Source organism: Chlamydotis macqueenii, chromosome 15 (genome assembly GCF_036417535.1).
Source record: "Chlamydotis macqueenii isolate bChlMac1 chromosome 15, bChlMac1.mat, whole genome shotgun sequence".
Taxonomy (NCBI): Eukaryota; Metazoa; Chordata; class Aves; order Otidiformes; family Otididae; genus Chlamydotis; species Chlamydotis macqueenii.
Window position 1 is genome coordinate 14,182,943 of NC_141570.1, and position 21,764 is coordinate 14,204,706.

Sequence of the window (21,764 nt, forward strand, 5' to 3'; positions counted from 1 at the left end):
AGAAATTGGGCAGTGAATAAATAAGTCTTCCTTTGCCCCCCATCTCTGCCCAGACAGGCTGCAGAATCATCTTTCTCTAGGGTTTGTAGCACAGCGTGTGAAATTGATGTCTACCGTTGATACCCAAGAGGAAAATGTGAGCCTGTTTTAATGGCAGTTTCTGGTTCTGTTTCTTTGGGTAATTCCGAAGGTGTGTTCTGCAAGGCCCTGCACAATTGGCTGAAACAGCCCTCTGTCATACGGAGCCCTGCGTACCTGTTGGGCGTTCTGCGTTTTCCTCTTCTGGTTTAGCCAGACTTCTAAAACCGCCTTTTTCCTTTGCCTGAGTGCTTAGCCCACAGAAAGAGCCATCTTCTTTCCTCCACAAGTTCAGTAAAAGCCAAGTTGAACACTTGTTTAGCAGCACTGTGCTGCTTTTCCTGCTGTCCTTAACGAAATGAAACAAGACTTTATCTTACTGCTACTTTGTTCTCTGTGAGTTTGATACAAAACACATTTTGATTCCTTTTCTGATCTTGACAAATACTAAACAGGGCTCCTCCTGCAGACCCTTAAAGGCAGACTGCTGAGATATACACACCAGCGCATGTGGCTTCATAACCAGTATTAGTCTTGACTGGGAAAACTTCTAACAGTTTTCCCACACAAAAAAAAAAAAGAATTTTGACATATTATTTTGACCAAAAAAAAAAAAGACCACAGCAGATCCACACAGGCAAAGACAAGCTAATACGTGTTTTCTTGGCACAGTGATTCACAAGTGACTCGTTTTTACGTTTACCGTAAGTTGAGCAGCCACTTAGTCAGCTTGTGGTTGTTGCAACGATTGAAAGTTGAATCTGTAGAGGTACTGCTGAGCAGAGTTCTTTGAATCTGGGAAAACTCAGAACTCTGCTTAGAAAAGGATAAAAAAGATCCAGAAAAAGTTGTGCTTGAAAGCCCATTTTACATTTTTAAACCAGTACGTTTTACAGTTTTTTGTATACGTGAAACTTACTTGCACATAAGATCGCTAGATGTGTGTCTGAAGTTATTCTAATGAGTATTTTTTTAAAAACTGACACACATACATTGGGCCTGCTGAAGCTGAATCAGTTCTTAGAGGGCTGGGAAGTCCTTTCTTGCTGAATTCTGGAAAATTACTTGCCTAACAACAAAAGTGACTGGCTGTTGTTTTTTCTTCTCAGGTTTGTTGACTGCAAAGAGTGTGGTCGGAAGATGCACCAGATTTGTGTATTACACTATGATATTATTTGGCCTTCAGGGTAAGATGTGTGTTAGTTTTTTACCCCTGGTACAGTAAGACCAATGTAGTTTATATAATTAAGACTTTTTGCCGTTGCTCTTTAATGTGCAGTCACTGCCTTTTAACACCTGAGTAAAAAAGGACAAAGCCTGTTTAAATAAAATATATTTTTTCAGCGTTGGGGTCTCATTTCAGTATATTCAGATGAAAATGCATGAAACCAACTTGTTCATGTACGCAGATTTCTGTGGTTTCTTTCTAACTACTAAACAGTGGAAGCAGGGTGGAGGTAAGTTTGTGTACTACAGAACGCTAATGCAGGTGCAACCGCTTGGCAGAATTAAACCATCTCATAAAGGCTTTAAGTGCCTTGAAAATGGAGAGATACAAGCTGTTCAAATCCAGAGAAAAATATATTGTACTCTGACATTTAAATTATGAGTTCAGACATTGAGCTTAAGCTAGCCAATAATGGGTTTATGCTAAGTTTTTGGCCATTTTTTTTTTCTCAATAGGTTTGTCTGTGATAATTGTCTGAAGAAAACTGGTAGAACACGCAAAGAAAACAAATTCAGTGCTAAAAGTGAGTTTAACATTTCTGGTTTTATCTTCAACTTTCATCTTCTCCCTGCCACCACTAACAGCTTTTTGATTGAGACTTTCTGTTATCGTGACAGGCGGTATAGGAACACTTGCAGAATGGGGAGTAGTGTACCCCAAGGCTGCAGTAGCTGTCAGAACTAAATCAGTATTTTAAAGACCTGCTCTTTGTGTTTGTGATCAGTTTAAGTGCTGCTTCGGGTATTTGGCATCTATGTCCTTATTTCTCTAAGGTTCAAAAACAAAAAAAAAAAAAAGGAGTGGGGGGACAGAACAGGAGAAGCATAAGGCTGCATGCACTTTGCTGGCTATATTTAGCCATGTTTCCATGTAGCATTGAAACTGTAGTAAATTACTGCTACCTCCGTGCCCTTCAAACAACACGTGGTAACAAGTTGTACCGCGTTTCGGGTGTACGGCAGTGGTGCCGAGTACTGGTGTATTTGAAGAGCTTTTCTTGCTTCTAGAGTGGACTGTGGTGTAAGAGCTGCCTGCTGAAATAAGTAACCATTGTACTGGGTGTCTGGATTTTCTTGGAAGTAACCATTGTCATAATCTTGTTGAAATGTGCACCAAAGAGTGCCAGAAGCTGCCTGGTCAAGTTGTCTCAGTCTCCTTAGTAATCTTTACACACATACTCTTCATCTTCATTTAACATCAGAGAACAGAATTTATAACTTTCACTCATACGCGTTTTGGCGGGGGGGGGGGGGGGGGGAGTAGGGGCTGGCACTGGAAACGCAGTGTCAGTGGCATAGAGTAGAAAAATAAAGTGAGTGTAGAAACCCAGAGGGTGATTCAGACACTGGAACAACTGGAACTTGCAGGTACACTTCATTCCTCCCGTGTTGTTCTTTGGTCCCTGGAAGTTCTGGGCATTGCCTTGTCATGCGCTGGATGGGGCTCTGAGCAACCTGACCTAGTCAGGGATGTCCCTGCTCCTTGCAGGGGGGTTGGACTAGATGACCTTTGAAGGTCCCTTCCAACCCTAACCATTCTGTGATTCTATGATTCTATGCTCTGACTCGGCAAGCCTGACTCTTCCAAGTTGTAAAAAAGGAGTGGTTTCCCATTAAATATAACTTTGTGATAACTTTGTGTGTGTGGTCGGTTGCGTAAGAAGAGATTTGGAGGGGATAATTTGGAGATTATCATGCTGTATGAGGCATATTATGTTACAGTAATCAAAACGGTCCCTGGAGTAACCTGACGCATGCAAGGTATTGTTAAAAAGATTAAAATTAGTCTCATTAAAGACAGATTAAGATTGTAAGAGAACATTAATAAAATGGTGAAATAAAAACGTCATTTTAGATAACCATTTTAAATAGATATCTCTTCTATTATATGCTGACTTTACAGTGTATATTGATGGAAATTGTCTTAAATAAGTACGTGATTCTTTGAACATCTGCAGTTCTGTGACGTTCATTAAAGTTTGGGTAACCAGCATTTAGTTAAGGTAACCACTCTGTTATTTGGGAATCTGGACAGGGAAATAATGGTGCTTTTTTCCTTTCCTTCTCCTTTCACTGCTGTTTGACTATCTTGGTTTCTTATTCCCATGATTATTTGAGTCCTGCTGCCAGCTGTAATCCACTGGTGAGCTCGGCTCTTGAGATCAGTTTTCTTTAACAGTGCTCTAGTGGGAACGCAAGAACAGGGAAGGAAAGTCTGCGCTCATTGTCAAAACCTTTTTCTGACTACTGACCTCAAACCAAACAGGAGCAGTGAAAGTTTGAAACACGAACATGTTTCCTCTCCTCTCGGCCTCCCTCCCCATAAAAACAATTATTTGCTGAATTGCTGTCAATTCAGCTATCCCTCAGCTGCAGGCTATTGCTCAGCTGTTACCGTAATAGTCATGTTCCTAATATGTATGAAGTAAAATTGGTTATCTTAACCACATTGCAAGTAAGTAGCATAAAGCTGACTGACAGCATGCCAAATGTAACCTATAAAGCAGTGTACAGCTGGATTATGCTGAAATTCCTAACTCTTGAAGTATTTTTTTCTTACTAAGAGAATCTACAAATATTGCTTACCCAGTAGCTAGTGCAGAGATGTTCAAAGACAAAAGATATCCTGGCAAATAAGTCACCTAGAGTAGTTTCCTGACAGAGAGTCACAGTAAGCCAGAAGTCTGACTTTCTTCCTATCTTACTCATCTGGTAACGAATGTCTGGCTGTTGCTGCTGCAACGAAACCTCTGTGCTCAAGCAGCCTGAAAGCTCTCTGTTATTACCATTCTGGATGCCTTTTTTCAAGTTTACGCTGCAGTTTTCATTGCAACCTGAGGCATTATTTGGAGTACGTATGTTGGAGATATCCAGGAACCAAAATCCAGTTGCTTTTAAAAGATTTTGCACATTCTAATATATAAAAATACACAACTTTTTGATCCTTTCCTTACCGTGCTTGTAATCTTAATGCTGCCTCTTTCTTTTATCTTCTTATCTGGTCTTTTTGTTTGTTTGTTTTTCAAATCTTAATGCATCATAGCGTAAGGAAGGAAGCAGATAGCCTTTGGTTGCTTAGCAGTGGAAAGATGCTAAAATGAAACACAACAAGACAGCAGAGTTAACTAAAATTACTTTCTAAAAATGTACCAACTCATTACCTGAAACGGAGCCGATTCTTTGGCTTATGTTTCTCTTTGGAGAAATCAGCAAAACAACGTAATTTATACAGAAAGTATTTGTGAATTTTGTTCACAATTCGTTGAATGTCCTGTAAAATCAACCCCCTTCTATTATATGTGGAAAGCCCGATATGTTGTGTTTGGCTGGGAAACACTGGGAAAGGCCAGTGTATTGGAGTTGATAAAGAGCATAGTGTGTTTTTACTTTAACCTGCCTTGAAATTTAATAATTGGCTCCCAAGTAAATGATATTTAGACTGTGTTTTACTGCTTGTAACCACAGAATCTCACTGGACAAGAGGGCAGACTAAAAGATGTAAAACAAAATTGCTGCATTTGGCAATTTCTATAAACTGATTGTAAAATAACATTTTAAGTATATAAATCCCTTAGAAAGTGAGATCTTCCTTTGAGTATATGTGGCTTTTTTCCCCAGTATTGGAACCTAAAATAATTTTTAGCGTAGATGATATCTCACTGCAGCATTCTGTATGCAAGCTCGCTAGTCAGGAAGAACCAACAGCTTTGTGTCAGTAGCCAAATAACAACTGAAAAACGAAGCAATGGAGACCTGAAAGTGGAATGAAACATCTGTAGGTTGCACCGTCGCTTTGGAAGAGATAGCAGATTGACCGTAAAAATGAAATGGGAATACTGGTTGGTAAAGTACGTACAGCATCTTAAGAGAAATAGTCATAAATCTTCAGGTCAAAACAGTGTGCTGCTTCTGTTTTCTTAATTTAAACCAAAATCTTCATCTTAATTTCTGTAATTTGTTGAGGATTTATTTGAAAACCATCACATCCTGTACTACTCCAAAACCAGCTATCCTGACAAAAGCTAATTGTAAATGGAAAGACCAAGAGGGGATCTGGACAATATGTGCACTTGAACTTCTAAAGACCTCTATCGCTGTGCAAGAACTGTTTAAACTTCATGTGCAGATTACTGTAACTGTTCAATCTAAAAGCTCTCTTGAAAATAAAAGAAAAAGCAATGAAATCTCCATTGAAGTCAAAAGGCTTTTCATTTCTGTTGATTTGCTTTGCTTTGCCTGAAAAGGTGTGGCGCTGAGCCAGATCTATAAAGTGATGTCATCTCTGTCAAGCAGCCAGAGAGTGTTTTTGCAGGGAGAAAACATTTGCAGTGTTCATAAAATCAGCCTGCAAATGTAAAAATGCTATGTAAAGCTTGCTTTGTTAGTTTACTTACTAAGTAATTTTCCCACTATAGTGCTTTTAGCTTCCACCATAGGATGTGAACACTTAAAGCTAATGGATGGTTTTGCTTTTTTAATTTTGGCTGCATAAATAAACACACCAAATTGTCAGATGAAGGTAAAACAAAGGAAAAAGAGCCTACTTCTGTACAGAGAAGCAAGCTGAAAGACTTCACAAGCATGGTAACACCCTGAACTTAACAGGGATCTTTCCAATATTAACATTTCCGTCGTCATGTTCTCCCCGTTCATTTCTAGGGCTACAGACAACGCGTTTAGGAAACCATTTGGAAGACAGAGTAAACAAATTTCTGCGGCGACAGAATCATCCTGAAGCTGGAGAGGTCTTTGTCAGAGTGGTAGCAAGTTCAGATAAGACAGTAGAAGTTAAACCAGGAATGAAATCCAGGTTAGTTCTATTAATTAAAGTAAATGTGATCTTGATTTTTCTTTTTTTTTGTTATTATTTTGACGTCTCCCTGCATAAATATTGCAGAACTGTGCCAATATGCACTTTAATCCCTTTGCACGTTTTTGGAACATAGGCGTGAGTAAGATTATGAAAGGTAAAAAAAAAAGCAGTATGCAGTAAAAATGCAGAGGAGGTGACAGTTGTATTTTGGCTGTTTAGGGGGTGGTGGGGACATCCTGGGTTTGGTTATAATACTGAAAGACTTTGTATTAGTAAATCTTGAGAGGCGGTCTGACCCCATTTTGGTTAGCATTGCAGAATTCATAGTTTAGTTTGGAGCAGTTGCTGTGATTCTGTTCCTTACTGTTCCTTCATTTAGTTGTGTTTTAACAAATAATTTAGCTTTCAGAAGTTATTGTTAATTCACTTCATCATAAATGAAAGCCTTAAAAGGTTTATTCTATGAAGTATTTTGGATTAAATTCCTAAAGACAGTGTTTACGTGACATCACTTCATCGCAATGCCTTAGTTTTCTACTCCACAACACATTTAAGGGCTTGTGGTTTCTGAGGGTGTTCTTGTGCTCAGTGCTTGCCTGTTCAGTTGGATGTTAACTATGCAGAAACTGTCTTTCCGTGAGTTTTATAGTAACAAGACTCCCTGTTTTCATACAGCTCTGATCTGAGCCTGTGTAACTTCTGCATAAATGTTTCTAATGAGTTAAAAATAAGGTTGAAAATAATTTCCTCGTTCTGGTAGGACACTGGTTTAATAACTGGCTTTTTGTTGTTTTCCTTTCCTGTTCCTTCCTACTGCCCTTTCCTTCAGATTTGTGGATTCTGGTGAGATGTCGGAATCTTTCCCTTACCGTACCAAAGCTCTGTTTGCATTTGAGGAGATTGACGGAGTGGACGTGTGCTTCTTTGGCATGCACGTGCAGGAGTATGGCTCGGATTGCCCCCCTCCAAATACAAGGTACTCCTTCATTCCTGGGCCAGTGGTGCGTGCAGAGAGAGCATCTTGCTGCATTCACGGGAGAGTTACTCTCAAATACAGAGGATTGGGAAATGTATTTCAATGCTGTGGCACAAAAAAAGTGCTACTGTGAGACTGCAGATGACTTTGAAGGGGAAAACAAATCTTGCAACAAAAATGTTGCAATTTTTCTGTGTTCTGTATGTCATTTTAACTCCTGATGCATATTCTTGCTACCTAAAAAAATGGTACCCATCTTTTGCTTTTGACAACTGTTTATACCACGTTAAGATGCTTAAATGTGCATTAAAATAATGTCATCATTAATTTTTGTTCGTTCAGTATGGCTGTGTATGTATCCAGTATAAAAGTCAGTTCTCAGCAGACGAAGCGGACGTTCAGCCATGCATGATCTTCTGTCGTTCTTCTCTCATTGCTATAGGCGTGTGTACATATCGTACCTAGATAGTATTCACTTCTTCCGCCCCCGCTGTCTCCGAACCGCAGTTTATCATGAAATCCTCATTGGATATCTGGAGTACGTGAAGAAACTTGGGTAAGTGAGATCTTTGTGAAGAAAGAAATCTTTTTTCTTAGCATTTTGTTTATCCAGGATGCCAGGTAGCTCTTCACTTGTGATAGTCTCTCTTTGCTTCTTCCCTCTCTGAGAGATGTGGAACACATGCCCCTTCTGCAGTGGAGAGAGTTTGGATTTTATCACTGAGTTGGTCTTCCTGTTGTTAGGATTCTGAAACTGACAGCATATCATTCTTCTATCAGAGGTTAAACGTGATGTTTAAGCTTCGTTATTATATACCAGACCTTTTCTCATCTCTTTTATAGGTACAGGTTATTGCCTCAGCATCTTTGTTAACAAAGAAAAAAGTAAAGAAGGGAAAAAAAAAGAAAAGAATTTGTATCTGAGTTCATGTTAAGATGGTAATCAATATGGTAAAGATTTTTTTCTTGTGTGTGAAATGCAGGTATGTGACGGGGCACATCTGGGCCTGTCCCCCCAGCGAAGGAGATGACTATATTTTTCATTGCCATCCACCTGATCAGAAAATACCCAAACCCAAACGTTTGCAGGAGTGGTATAAGAAGATGCTGGACAAGGCTTTTGCTGAGAGAATAATTCATGACTATAAGGTTTGCTACTATTTACTTCCTGAATTAATCCTTATAGGCTCTTCATTTGAAGGTAGCTAATATTGTTTCATAAGACATGCAGCTGTGGTAGTGGTGTACAAGGGTTTTTGTTAGAATCACAGAACGGTTTGGGTGGGAGGGAGCGTTAAAGCCCACCCAGTCCAACCCCCTGCCAGGAGCAGGGACATCTCCAACCAGATCAGGTTGCTCAGAGCCCCGGCCAGCCTGGCCTGGAACGTTTCCAGGGATGGGGCATCCACCACCTCACTGGGCAACCTGGGCCAGTGCTCCACCACCCTCAGTGTAAAAAATTTTTTCCTGATATCTGATCTGAATCTACCTCCCTCTATTTTGAAATCATGACCCCTGGTCCTGTCACACCAGGCCCTGCTGAAGAGTCTCTCCCCGTCTTTCCTGTAGGCCCCCTCTCAGCCTGTCCTCGTAGGAAAGGTGCTCCAGCCCCTCTCATCGTCAAGAAAGTTCTCAGCTGATGTCTTAATTTTCTTAGATTTTGTGGAGGTTCTACCTTTCCGATTGAAAATTCCTTAGATTTGGTTTCTGCATGGAGAAGCGTGCAAGAGGCTGCCTTTGTGTACTTGTCTTTCTCTGCAGTCCTTTAGGCCAGGGACTGCGTAGCTTGTTAAGGTTTGTAGAAGTTGTTTGCTTCTGGTGATTCTGAAGGATCAGGTGGAATACTGGACCCCACTAGTGCCAAGTCAAAAAAAAAAGCATATAAAACAGCTACTTCACTTGAATAGAAAGAGGATGATTTTAATAATTGAAGAATACCATACATGTACCCAAGGAAATCAGTTAAAGATGGCAAAGGTAGCATTTGCCACTCCTTACATGCTAAAATCTACAAGAATTTCTTAGTGGTAGTGACAGTGCTGGAAAAAATTGATGTTTTGATTGCAAGTGACAGTTACTAAATGTGTGGAATGGAACGGCGTATAGCAAGCTTGTCATCTGATCCGGTGGAGCAAAGAACTCGGAAATCTGTGTCTCTCCTAATAAGGTGGTCTTGAAATGAAGCTGAAGAAAACTGGCTAGTCTTTTCTGTGCTTGTTAAACGCAATGCACTTTAAAAAACCACCTCCCGCACAACTGTGTAAAATGCCTGTTCCGTTTCAGAACACCTGTTCTCAGTGGTCCCCAGTCTTTCTGGCCAGGTGGTCCACAGAGCTTCAGCCAGCGGTCAGCGAAGGTCACAGGCTGCGCGCAGTTCCCCTGCCACAACCAGACTTCCAGAATTTGATGTTCCTGTGTGCAGCGGTTGGCCAGTACATTCAGTCACTCTTCCTGGAGTTACCGGGGTTGTTGCACGTACAATGCACAGCCCAGACGGGTGCCCTGAAGTGCTTACACACTTTCAAGTGTGTCAGGGAAAGGGCTGGATGAAGCACACTTGCTGTCGCTGGAACAGTTCTTGCCCTTGTCCAGGAGCAGTGCAGGAAAAGCTGTGATGTAGGCTTCACTTTTAATTGGTGTAGTTACCAGGGAGGGGGTTGTTAGGTTTTCCAGGGGTCTCTCCCATCCTGTCAGGAGCATGATGGAGGCTCAGGAGCGCCTCAGCAACTGTCTTTCTAAGCTGAAGCAGGGAGTGGGCTGTTAGCAGTATTGCCAGGCCAGTTTCTGAGCGGCACCCGGAAGAGGAAGCCTGCCAGGAGTGGGCCAGGGCTGTGAGTGAGGCCCAGCTGTTCAGGGTAGCACTGGATCGTGTCTCTGATTCTCCTCTCTATCCTAAGTGGTCTTCATTTATTCGTGGTGTTGTGTGATAACAGGACATCTTCAAACAAGCAACTGAGGACAGGCTGACAAGTGCCAAGGAGCTGCCTTACTTTGAAGGTGATTTCTGGCCCAATGTGCTGGAAGAAAGCATTAAGGAGTTGGAGCAGGAGGAGGAGGAAAGGAAAAAGGAAGAAAGCACTGCAGCTAGTGAAACAACAGAGGTGAGTTAACTTCACATGCTACGTTTGCTTTTCTGGTTCACAGAGCTGCCAACGCATTAATAAATCTGAGATTTCACATCCAGTAAACTAGAAAAGATCATTCACATTAGATGTTAAATCAGGGTTCCCTTTAACTACATTTCTGGTTTTCTTCTTGCATAACAAATATACTGGTGCCTTGTTATTTTTTTTTTGTAATGGAATCAGAAGTCAGTTTTGTCAGTTCAGCATCTCTGCTCGCAGAGAAATCTGTTAAGCTGCTTGTGGATGGCGTCATGACTGCTACGCTTGCATTCATTTGGCTGAGCTTCTGATTCACACCTTTGCGAATCACCTTCGGTTTTGCATTTTGAAAGATGCTGTATTTTTCAAAGCTGTATTCAACTTGGCTGTTATTTAAGCAAAGATACTTGCTGTTTGCAACAGTAGGGGGATGAAATTTTAAAGTGTTTATTGCAAGCTTTGCATTGGTGTGAAACCTTGATCCTGATGGTGGTATTCCTTCAGCAGCATTCTCTCCTTGTATATTTAAAAAAAAAAAAAAAAAAAAAAAAAACAAACAAACCCAAAAACCTTTCCATCTCAGGGTCCTGGCCAGAATTTCGTTATTCATTGTTGTTGCTGTCTTGATTGTATCTGCAGCCAAATGGTCTTAGCACTTTCATACTGTGCCTTTTCCTTGTGATTTGCAGCAAGGTGTTTTGAAAATAAATATAGTACAAAAATTTGAAGTCTAGCAGGTTGAGGTGGAGACAAAAACTTTAACTGGGGAGGGACTGCATTCAGGTTAGATGTCGTGAGTTTGCATACAGTATCTGTTACGTGTGATTGATGTGGAGCGATAGACCTTAATCCATCAATTTCATTGTGTCAGAAAATTCCTTCATTAAACCTTAGCAGATCCTTCAAAGCTAATGCAGTTTGTTGCTATGTTTTTTATGGAACCATAAAGTTAATAGTTTTCACCTTGTTCCTTCTGAATGTAACTTTTAATATTGAAATATTTCAGCAAACACAGCAGTGTAAAAGCAACTGAAAGCCAAGGCTTGGAATTTAAGTTGCAGTCCTCTTTTGCTAGCAGATCGCTTTCAATAAATCATAGTATGCCCTTCCAGTGAAAACACCAGTTAAACCTCTGCGTCTCAGAGGGGGAAAAGCTGTTTTTAAAAGCCCAGAACACCTAACTGTGAAACTCATACAAGTTGTCTGCCTAAAGTGAGAGGATGCAGCCTTGGTGTTAACATTTTGGAGGAACAAAATCTGCATCAGAGTTGCGCAACATGTTGTCCAAGAATGCAACCATCAAAAAAAAATCACAGTGTTGTCTTTGCCACTTGGCTCAGAAAAAGGAGTGAAACTAAAAGCATGAGAACTTCTCCAGTGCGGTCACCTAAACTTGTGCCGCTTTATGGAGGAAGCTATGCCCAGCCACAGGGATCTCCACGTGTGGAAGCACTTGATGCATCTTTCCAATTTTGCCTTCTACTGGGATGGTACAGAATGTGTCTGTCTTTTCTTAAATTCTTAGCCCTAAACTTTGTCTAGGTGGAGAGAGAGCTTCTTAAAAGTCAACATGTGCTGCAAGTATTAGAAGAGAGTCTAAAGAGGTGGTAAATATTCAGAAGTTCTTGAAAAAGGTTCTGAAGGGACAGGGGTTATCGAGTAACTGTGCCATCAGTGTCTCTGGCAAACCTGGCTGAATCTGATAAACGCTGTCACAGTTACGTAGTACAATACAGAAACAATATTACAACTTCTTAATACCTTTTGGAATAGCTTTGTGACCAAATATAAACTTGTAAAGGTGGAAGAAAACTTAGAATTATACTGGCAGCTAAGTTTCAATCTATTCTTCCTTTTGATGTTTAAATTCTAAGATCTACCTTGATGCTCTAGAATGCCCAGGCAAAGGGAGACGTGCTCTCCTTCCACCAGGAGGGTAGAAAATTTGGGGAAAGAAGTCAAGAAGGGAACATAAAACAGCTCATTTCTGAATACCTTGAAATCACTTAGAGCTGTCTGGTTTCCCATAAAATAGTATCATGTTAATTTCTAAACAGATTTGGTCAAAAAGTCTATAAAATTAGTTACAGAAAAATGAGGATTGGACAAGGGAGTTCCTATCTAAGCCTAATTCATGGAGTAGAACGGTAGCAACCATCTATATATAGAATTGTTTTCTTCAGTTAGAGTATTTTTGTTTTCTTTGAATACATATGCTTGCAGATAAACCACAAGTTTGCTTGTACATAGTATTCATGAAACTTTTTTGCATGTATGTGTATATATATATATATATATTTCAGAATATTTAGTAGTTTATTTTCATATTATGATAACCAACTTCCTAGCAGTCAGAGAGGGGATTTTTACTGAGTGGTGAGCTCCCTGCTGAGGGCTTGAGTTCTTATTTTTCAAGGACATGAGAAGTCTAAAAGTTATTTCTGTTTTCACAGGTCATCTAAATAGCATCATCTGCTATTTTTTACTCTTTCCTTCCATCTGGCTTTCAGTATATGGTCACTGCGGTCTGTGTTGTTGTAACTTAGGCATAAGTGAAGGTTTTGGGGGATTTTTGGGGAGTTGCATATGCAGCAGTAAGTCTTCAGGATAGAGAACAACTTATTTAGTTTCAAATCCTGCATGTTCTTATTTGTGTACTAGTCCTGAATTTGTTCAATAAAAACAAACAAATTAGATCAAAGCCTAAGCAAGTGTATGAAACTCTAAATACAAAACAAAGCAACATACTGCACTTTTTGGAAATATTTTAAAGCCTGTTTTATTTGCAACTCATTTTATCATGAAATATCTAAGATTTTGTAAAGCAAGCAGTGGAAGCTGAAGTAAGAAGGAAAAATATAACTGTAAGATACGAATTATTCACGATACGTGCATACTATTATTTAATGTATATGCATGGATTTTTAAACAGTATTTGGATTTGTTTGGCTTTTGATTTTTCCTGGAAGACAGAATATATTTAACACAGTACGGCTGATTTGCAGGCATTGGAACAAGGTTCTGTTAGGGACAGCAGAAGTGTTTGACTTTCAGCTGCAGTGGATGGGAGAGAGCTCTATAAAGCGTCATATCTTTCCTGTACGTTTATTGCAGGGAAGCCAGGGGGACAGCAAAAATGCCAAGAAAAAGAACAACAAAAAAACCAACAAGAATAAGAGTAGCATCAGCAGAGCTAACAAGAAGAAACCCAGCATGCCAAACGTGTCCAACGATCTGTCTCAGAAGCTGTATGCCACTATGGAGAAGCATAAAGAGGTACTGTCAAAATACGCTGCAGAAAGAGAAGGTTTTATTCCTGTAAATCCACGCAGGATGATAGGCAGAACTGAAAAATCAGGAGGAGTAAAGCTTGTGATTGCGCTAGAACTTCCTCTGTTGTGTAACACCATGTTGGAAAAGATTAGCCTGAACTAAGTTAATTGGATAACATTTGTAACCCGCCATTACTACAACAGAACATGAGCTTTTTCCTGCAAGATTATCTAACATCGTTGACTTCTAAATTTATTTTTTTTCCCCTCCATTTATCTGCAGGTCTTTTTTGTGATTCATTTATATGCTGGGCCTGTAATTAACAATCTGCCTCCCATTGTGGACCCGGATCCATTACTTAGCTGTGATTTGATGGACGGGCGCGATGCCTTCCTCACCTTAGCCAGAGATAAGCACTGGGAGTTCTCCTCACTACGCCGATCCAAGTGGTCCACGCTCTGCATGCTGGTAGAACTACACACTCAAGGGCAGGATCGCTTTGTCTATACATGCAACGAGTGCAAACATCACGTGGAGACAAGGTGGCATTGCACTGTCTGTGAGGTAGGTGTCTGTCTCCAGGGACTTCTGCTCTCTCTTGCCCTACAGCCAGGCTTGTTCTCCTTATTTTCAGACATTGCCCAAAGTTCCTCCTTAATGCCGATCCTGATAAAAGGGCTGCTAAGCCTTCAGGGAGGGTTACTACCACAGTGGGGGGTACCTGTTCTTCTAGAAGTACCACCTTCAGTTTCTCCACATGGAGAATGTGGAATGGCTGCTGCTGTGTCATTTATTCCACTATGGCTCCTCTGCATCGACAAGTTTTTAACTTTAATATTAAAGAACTTTAGGACTGGGTGGTAGAGTGTGGCTGCATCAGACTAGTCTGAATCTGCAGAACGCTAGCTCATCCGCATAAAATGGACATCCGTGAGAGAAGTTAGCGTACCTTTCCGCAAGGTAGCTTTGGTTCTGCTTTGTACGTGGTGCTTCATGTTGTTAGGAGCGCAGCCGGGCGTGTGATCAGGCTGCCACAAAACTGGGAGAGGAGGCTGCCACAGCTCTTCATCACTGTCTCTTTGGCCCAGCATTAGAGGTTGCCTGCCCTTCAGATCAGCCCAAATAATTGCTTCCTAACCTGGCTCAGTGCTTTTAACGACTAGTCCTTTGACAGCATAGATCACTTCACTGAACTGTGTTAGAGAGCAATTATGCATGGAGTTGTACAGGTGGACGTGAGGAGAAGGCAGCCTCTACAGGGCCTGTGATGGCATCCAGCTGTAGCTGAACCAAAAAAAAATACTGAGTAAGCGCAGCCTAATTTTTACATTGCAAGTTATTGCCAGGTCTGTGGCGGAAGAGTCTTAATTGATCCCTCCAAGGAAAGCATGAACAGGGCTCCTTGAGGCAAGACTGGAGGCCATAGATGGTACACACTGGGGGAATTAAGTGGTGGAAGGAGGTGTGGCCTTCAGGTTTCTTCTGGGTTCTTCTGCATAAGGGAGTGCCCTTCCTCCAGCACAGAGGGACAAGGCAGTGAAAATGTGGGTGTTGGAGCACGTTTTCAAATCAGTGACTGTCTTAGCACGAAACTTGCACTCAATTTGAGGGTCATTTTAGAGATTACTAACCTGAAATATATATTTGTTAATTATTAGCCAGTAATTGCACTAAGAACAGCTAAATGGAGCGCCAAACCCTGGTTTTTAAGCAGTGACAGTAGGTTTGTCTTACTGGTCGGAGGTTTTGGTCTTGTGTAGGTACCCTAGTAGACATCACACAAAAGCAAACGCTTCCCATACGCAAAAGGAAAGAAAAAAAAAAAACCAAACCCTGCAAAGTATTCTAATGTAATAAAATGAAGACCCAATGAGAGCCCCTTTTTGCGTTGTTACCCGCAGCAGTCAAGTCTTGTGATTGCGGGCTCGCTCTGCTGAGGCAGCTGATGCTGCTTCTGCCCTCAGCCGCCCAACGCTCCCCGCCCCGAGATCCGTCCCACTGTCCCGCTGGCTCGGTGCGCTGTGCAGCCGCTCCCCTGCCCCCGAGTACCAGGTGTTAACTGAAACAGGCGGCTGTTCACAGCGTGTGGCTGTTGTCCTTTTGTGCTGCTGTGTGTTTGTACCTCCTGAAACCCAAAGTGTGCTTCCACACCAGGCTCCTGTTGCTCACCCTCTTACCCTTCTGCTTTCCTGGTTTAGTTAGCGCTCTGCAGACAACTGACCTCGGGGTTTTCTTTGCTTTCAGGACTACGACCTCTGCATTAACTGCTACAACACTAAGAGCCATGACCACAAGATGGTTAAGTGGGGCCTGGGTCTGGACGATGAGAGCAACAGCCAAGGAGAGCAACAGTCAAAGAGCCCCCAGGAGTCGCGACGGCTGAGCATCCAGCGCTGCATTCAGTCCCTTGTCCATGCCTGTCAGTGCCGCAACGCAAACTGCTCGTTGCCATCCTGCCAGAAGATGAAACGGGTTGTCCAGCACACCAAGGGCTGCAAGCGCAAGACCAACGGTGGCTGTCCGGTGTGCAAACAGCTCATAGCTCTTTGCTGCTACCATGCCAAACACTGCCAAGAGAACAAATGCCCTGTGCCATTCTGTCTCAATATCAAACACAAGCTTCGACAGCAGCAGATCCAGCATCGCCTGCAGCAGGCTCAGCTTATGCGCAGAAGGATGGCTACCATGAACACCCGAAACGTGCCTCAGCAAAGTTTGCCTTCTCCTACCTCAGCAACGCCTGGTACCCCTACACAACAACCAAGTACACCGCAAACACCGCAGCCTCCTCCCCAGCCCCAGCCGTCCCCTGTAAGTATGTCACCAGCTGGCTTTCCCAGTGTGTCGAGAACTCAGCCCCCTACTACTGTTTCGACGGGAAAACCCGCAAACCCGGTTTCCGCGCCTCCACCTCCGACTCAGCCTCCGCCGGCCGCAGTGGAAGCGGCTCGGCAGATCGAGAGAGAAGCTGCCCAGCAGCAGCAGCAGCTCTACAGGGTCAACAACATTAACAATGGTTTGCCTCCTGGTCGCCCAGGACTAGTAAACCCGACGGTGGGTTCAGTGAACCAGATGCAGCAAGTCACCATGAATGTACCCCGGCCCAACCCTGTCAGCGGTCCAGTGATGTCCAACATGCAGCCTGGGCAATGGCAGTCGCCTCCCATGCCGCAGCAGCAACCGATGCAGCCAGGAATGGCGAGACCGGTTATGCCAATGGCGACGCCACAAGCAGTGGCTGGGCCAAGGATGCCGGGCGTGCAGCAGCCGCCGCGGAGCATCCCCCCGAATGCACTTCAGGACTTACTGAGGACCTTGAAATCGCCGAGTTCTCCGCAGCAGCAGCAGCAGGTTCTTAATATCCTTAAATCCAACCCTCAGCTTATGGCAGCTTTTATAAAGCAACGAACGGCCAAATACGTGGCTAACCAGCCTGGGATGCAGCCGCAAGCGGGCATTCAGCCCCAGCCTGGGATGCAGCAGCCGCAGACCAGCATGCAGCAGCCGGGCATGCACGCTCAAGCAGGACTGCAGAACATGAACGCAATGCAAGCAGGAGTGCAGAGACCGAGCGTTCCTCCCCAGCAGCAAGGGATAGGAGCTATGAATCCCCAGGGACAAGCGATAAACATTATGAACCCTGGCCACAACCCCAGTATGGCAAACATGAGTCCGCAGTACAGAGAAATACTGAGGCGGCAGTTACTGCAGCAGCAGCAGCAGCAGCAGCAGCAAGGAGGGGCTGGCATGGCAGGAGGGATGGCAGGGCATAACCAGTTCCAGCAGCCTCAAGGACCAGGAGGTTACCCTCAAGCCATGCAGCAGCAGCGGATGCAGCAGCATCTATCGATACAGGGGGGGTCCATGGGACAGATGGCTCAGATGGGACAGCTGAACCAGATGGGCCAGCCCGGCATGGGGGCGGACGGCACTCCCAACATCCAGCAAGCACTGCAGCAGCGCATCCTGCAGCAGCAGCAGATGAAGCAGCAGATAGGGTCCCCCGGCCAGCCCAACCCCATGAGCCCACAGCAGCACATGCTCTCAGGACAACCGCAGGCGTCTCATCTCCCTGGCCAGCAGATCACCACCTCCCTCAGCAACCAGGTGCGGTCCCCGGCACCCGTTCAGTCTCCCCGTCCCCAGTCCCAGCCGCCACATTCCAGCCCGTCGCCCAGGATACAGCCCCAACCGTCGCCTCACCACATCTCTCCCCAGACTGGTTCCCCCCACCCAGGACTCGCAGTCACTATGGCTAGCTCCATGGATCAGGGACACTTGGGCAACCCAGAACAGAGTGCAATGCTTCCACAACTAAACACCCCCAACAGGAGTGCGTTGTCTAACGAATTGTCTCTGGTCGGTGACACCACTGGGGACACGTTAGAAAAATTTGTGGAGGGTTTGTAGCATTATGGGAGCATCACTTTTTTTTTTTTTTTTCTTTCCTTCCTTTCATGTTCTTGGACATTTTGTACTGAAAATTCAGACATCTGGGCTGTTTTGAATCCTAGGTGGAACTGCTGCTTCCTACACAGGGAAGAGTGAATTGCTGTTTAAAAAAAAAAAAAAAAAAGGCAAAACAATACAAAGAATATATTTTTTTGTTAAAGCCAGGAGGTTAAAATATCTGGTCTCTTTTGTGGGTTTTTTTGGTTTTTATTTTTTTGTTGCTGTTGACTCATACCTTTTTTTTAATGGGGAAAACAAGTTCATTATATTCATATTTTTTATTTGTATTTTCAAGACCTTAAACATTTGCGTTTAAAAGAAGAAAAAAAATAATATTCAGAAACTGTTTCCTGAAATAATGCAACGTTATAGCGTATCTCGGTAACTTTGACACGTTGCAGGAAGATTTTTTTTTTTTTTTTTTTTTTCTATAGTGAACTCTGCAGGCGTTTCAAGTATTACCCCTGGAAAGATAGGAATTGACTCTTGCACACACCAACACACATTGGCCAATGCCAAAATCCTTGTCTTGCAGATGTAGAAATTGTTGCTTTGTTTCTCTGATAAAACTGGTTTTAGATGAAAATAGGGATGATCACTCTTAGACCGTGCTGATTTGAATAGAGAAGAAGCATTCTTTTCTTTCTTTCTTCTGTGTGAAACTTGAAATGAGGAAAAGCAATTCTAGTGTAAGTCATGCAAGCGCTATAATTACTATAAATAAGAAAATCCAAGAAGATTCAATCACTGTATAGAATGGTAAAAAAAAAAACAAACAAACTCATTTCTTACTTATAATATCATATTGTTAAATAAACTGTGTGCAACAGACAAAAAGGGTGGTCCTTCCTGAATTCATGTACATGGTATTAACACTTAGTGTTTGGGTTTTTTGTTATGAAAATGCTGTTTTCAACATTGTATTTGGACTATGCATGTCTTTTTTCCATTGTATATAAAGTATTGCTTAAAATTGATATAAATTACTGAAGTTTTTAACATGTATTCTGTTCTTTAAAAATCCATGTAAGAATGTTTAAGGTTTTTATTTATTTATATATTTTTTGATCACATTCTTTGTAAGACATGGCTATGAATATTCACTCATTACACAGAGCAGCCAGAGGCACCGACAGGAGTGGCACGATCCGTGGAGTATCGTAGGTAGCGCGTCCGGTTTACAACACCCTTCAGCGATCGTTTCCTTTTCGGGGAGGGAGAGGAGAGGGGAATGGCTCCCGTACGTGGAATATTTGCAGGTGTTCATCCATAAGGGTTAACTGGAATAAATTATTAATAGCCGTTGCTTTTTAAAAACTGCATTAATTTAGAGAAGGATCACCAATGAAAGGAAAATAGAGAGTATTGAGTTAATTCTAGGCTATTTATTTAGTCTACAGTAAAATATGAACCTATTGACTTTAACACTATTTTTCTGCTGTTAACTCTGAGTCTAGATTTGAGGGTTTTCTGTGGAATAAAAAATAACAAATCATGTACATGTTCCCTTGAATATCCTGTCACCATGCCCCCATGTTCCTGGGCTACTTGCCCCTCCTCCCTCAGTGAATTACTTTCTTGGAGTTAAAAAGTCCAGGGAAGCTTTCCCAGCGTAGGTGTGAGCTAAAACCATGATTAGCCTAAAACGCCACCACTCAGACCTTCAGGCTTCTCCATGACGTACGACTGGCGTGGGATTTGTGCAAACCCCGCAAGGTATCCCGCCCGGCAGCCACTGCCACTCCAGCGGGGAGCATCGGGCACACTTGGCTTTTCACGTTCGGTTAGCGCTGCCGGCAGCTTTACCTTTTTATTGGAAAGGTTTTGGGGGAGGACGGGGGGACAAGAGCAAACGATTTATCTCAACTTTATCCCTGTACTGTGAAAACAGTAGCGCGCTGCAGCGCTGCTTCATTCTTTTTAGCTGTAGAGGGTCTCTGCTTAAACTTTTCTTGCAAACTTTTAACTATTGTATCTTTTTCACCACCATTGGATTCATCTGCCCACGCAATTGTCTTCAGCAATCCAAGATGTCAAAATTTGGGGCTGGGGTGAGGTCAGTGAACACTAACCCAAAGCTTGTCCAAAAGAAAAAAAAAAAATGCTGTAAAAAAAAAAAAAAAAGATAGATGGAAAGCCCTGATGCTGTGTCTCATGCTGTGTACTTAAAAAGAGGAAAAATACTATATTTGTGATCAAAAAGAGGAAACTTGAAATGTGCTGATGTTTCTAATAAAAGCTGGTAAAACTGCTTGGACTGAAGGATGGTTCCACTTGGCTGGTGCCCGCGAGGATCAGCGAAGCCTGACACCCGAGGTTAGGATAACTGCACTCAGTCCCGCTAATACCTTTAAGTAGCCTCTATTTTAAAAACGTCGGCACCGCTTACAGATTTGGATAAGCAGAGTCCTGTTTGGAGCACAGAGAGGTAGCGTGGCTCTCGGGCTGCAGCTCACTGGGGTTCCCGCTCCTGGGGAAGAGTGGAGAGGAAAGAAAGAAAACCAAAACTGGACTGCAAGCAAATACCGGAGTATTTTTAAGTACAACCTGAAGTACGTCAGGAGCGCAGAGCAAGTGATAGATTTAGATCTGATAATCCCAGCTTGATGGAGCAATGGTTTTAGGTAAGAGCAGGGAGAGAAGGCAAGTGCAAAGCCGAAGTCAAACATGAGGAGGGGCTGGGCTTGGTGTACAACCCCCGCAGCCCGGGGGGCTTTGTTGGTAGGAAATCCAGCGTATCGGCAGACTGGATGGGCATCTCGTGTTTAAGGCCCCCTGGCTTTGATGGGAGAGGTACTGGCGCTAAGGAACAGCATCCTAGAAACTGAAGAATTTATACGGCAAGGACACGCTGGAGATCGGTGCAGGATCTTTATCGCTGGAGGGGGTGTCTGAGACCTTCCCCCTCGCCAGCTTCCGGAGGTGAAGAAGGTGCCGACATCTGAACAACCTGGTTCTCTGCTCTTCTTTTCTTCGGCTGTCCACCGTGCTCTCTGCTGCTGGCTGTCCCAACTTCTACTGATGCTGCTACCACCGCAGGCTGTGTTTCTTCATGCCACAGACGTGCCAGCTGAGGTTCACCTGCTTGGTTGTTCATCGCTGGGACAGAGACCTGTCCACAGCACTTCGGCAAGCGCTCCCTGCTCTGGTTTTCCACCTGGATGTGTTAAGAGTGAAGGGGCGAGGGTCTGACCGCAGCAGCAGGCTGAGGAAGAGGAGCCCTCCTGCCGGGGGTACAGCAAATGCCAAAAAGCTGGGGACAGTATCCCCGTCAGTCGCTGTCTGAAGCCAGAAGCGGTATGTGTCCCCAGCTGTAGCAGCGTAAAGTTCTTTCAAGTCAGTGGCCACGTACAGCAGTGCACCAGGTGCTTCTGCCAAAGCAAATGACAGTTTTCTCAGTGCAGTGATGATCTAGCAGCCACTATTGAGGCGGGAGAGCACGGCAGAGCACGCAGGTTGCTGTTCGGAGGCCATCTGTCCTTCCCTGCGCTTCCTCCCCACAGCTGGGAAGTTAAAATGGGGAGTGGGGTGATCTCTGCCACCCACAGCGTGCCGCCAGCGCAGCGACTGAAGCCAGCCGGTGCCAAGTGCCGGACAGTCGAAACGAGCCTGAGCAGGGGAGGATCTGTACCAGGTCCCCTGCAGTCCCCAGGCCTTCCCTGCAGGAACACGCTTCGTGGTGAAAATGCACCTAAGGCAGGAGGGTGACGCAGCGCAAGGCGAGGAAGGAGGAGGACTCAGTGTGTACAAAAACTCTGTACGGTGTGGCGGCACAGCAACGCTCAGGAGTACTGGGGGATCAATGAACGCAGCAGCGCGCGGGAAGCGTTTGAAACGGGCT

The 21,764-nt window shown here is 43.5% G+C and overlaps 1 protein-coding gene across 2 annotated transcripts in view; it reads left to right on the forward strand.

Annotated features, from left to right (window-relative positions):
* Positions 1–20,174, forward strand: part of CREBBP (CREB binding lysine acetyltransferase) — a 93,388-nt gene extending 73,214 nt beyond the window's left edge. For both annotated transcript variants that reach the window (XM_086760244.1, XM_086760245.1), the window contains exons 22-31: positions 1,188–1,265; positions 1,762–1,829; positions 5,965–6,115; positions 6,948–7,094; positions 7,537–7,650; positions 8,078–8,243; positions 10,028–10,195; positions 13,313–13,474; positions 13,754–14,035; positions 15,716–20,174. In XM_086760244.1, the coding sequence (XP_086616370.1) occupies positions 1,188–1,265; positions 1,762–1,829; positions 5,965–6,115; positions 6,948–7,094; positions 7,537–7,650; positions 8,078–8,243; positions 10,028–10,195; positions 13,313–13,474; positions 13,754–14,035; positions 15,716–17,881 (3,502 nt within the window). In that variant the 3' untranslated portion in view covers positions 17,882–20,174. The remainder of the gene's footprint in view (positions 1–1,187; positions 1,266–1,761; positions 1,830–5,964; positions 6,116–6,947; positions 7,095–7,536; positions 7,651–8,077; positions 8,244–10,027; positions 10,196–13,312; positions 13,475–13,753; positions 14,036–15,715) is intronic.
* Positions 20,175–21,764: the final 1,590 nt, after the last annotated feature.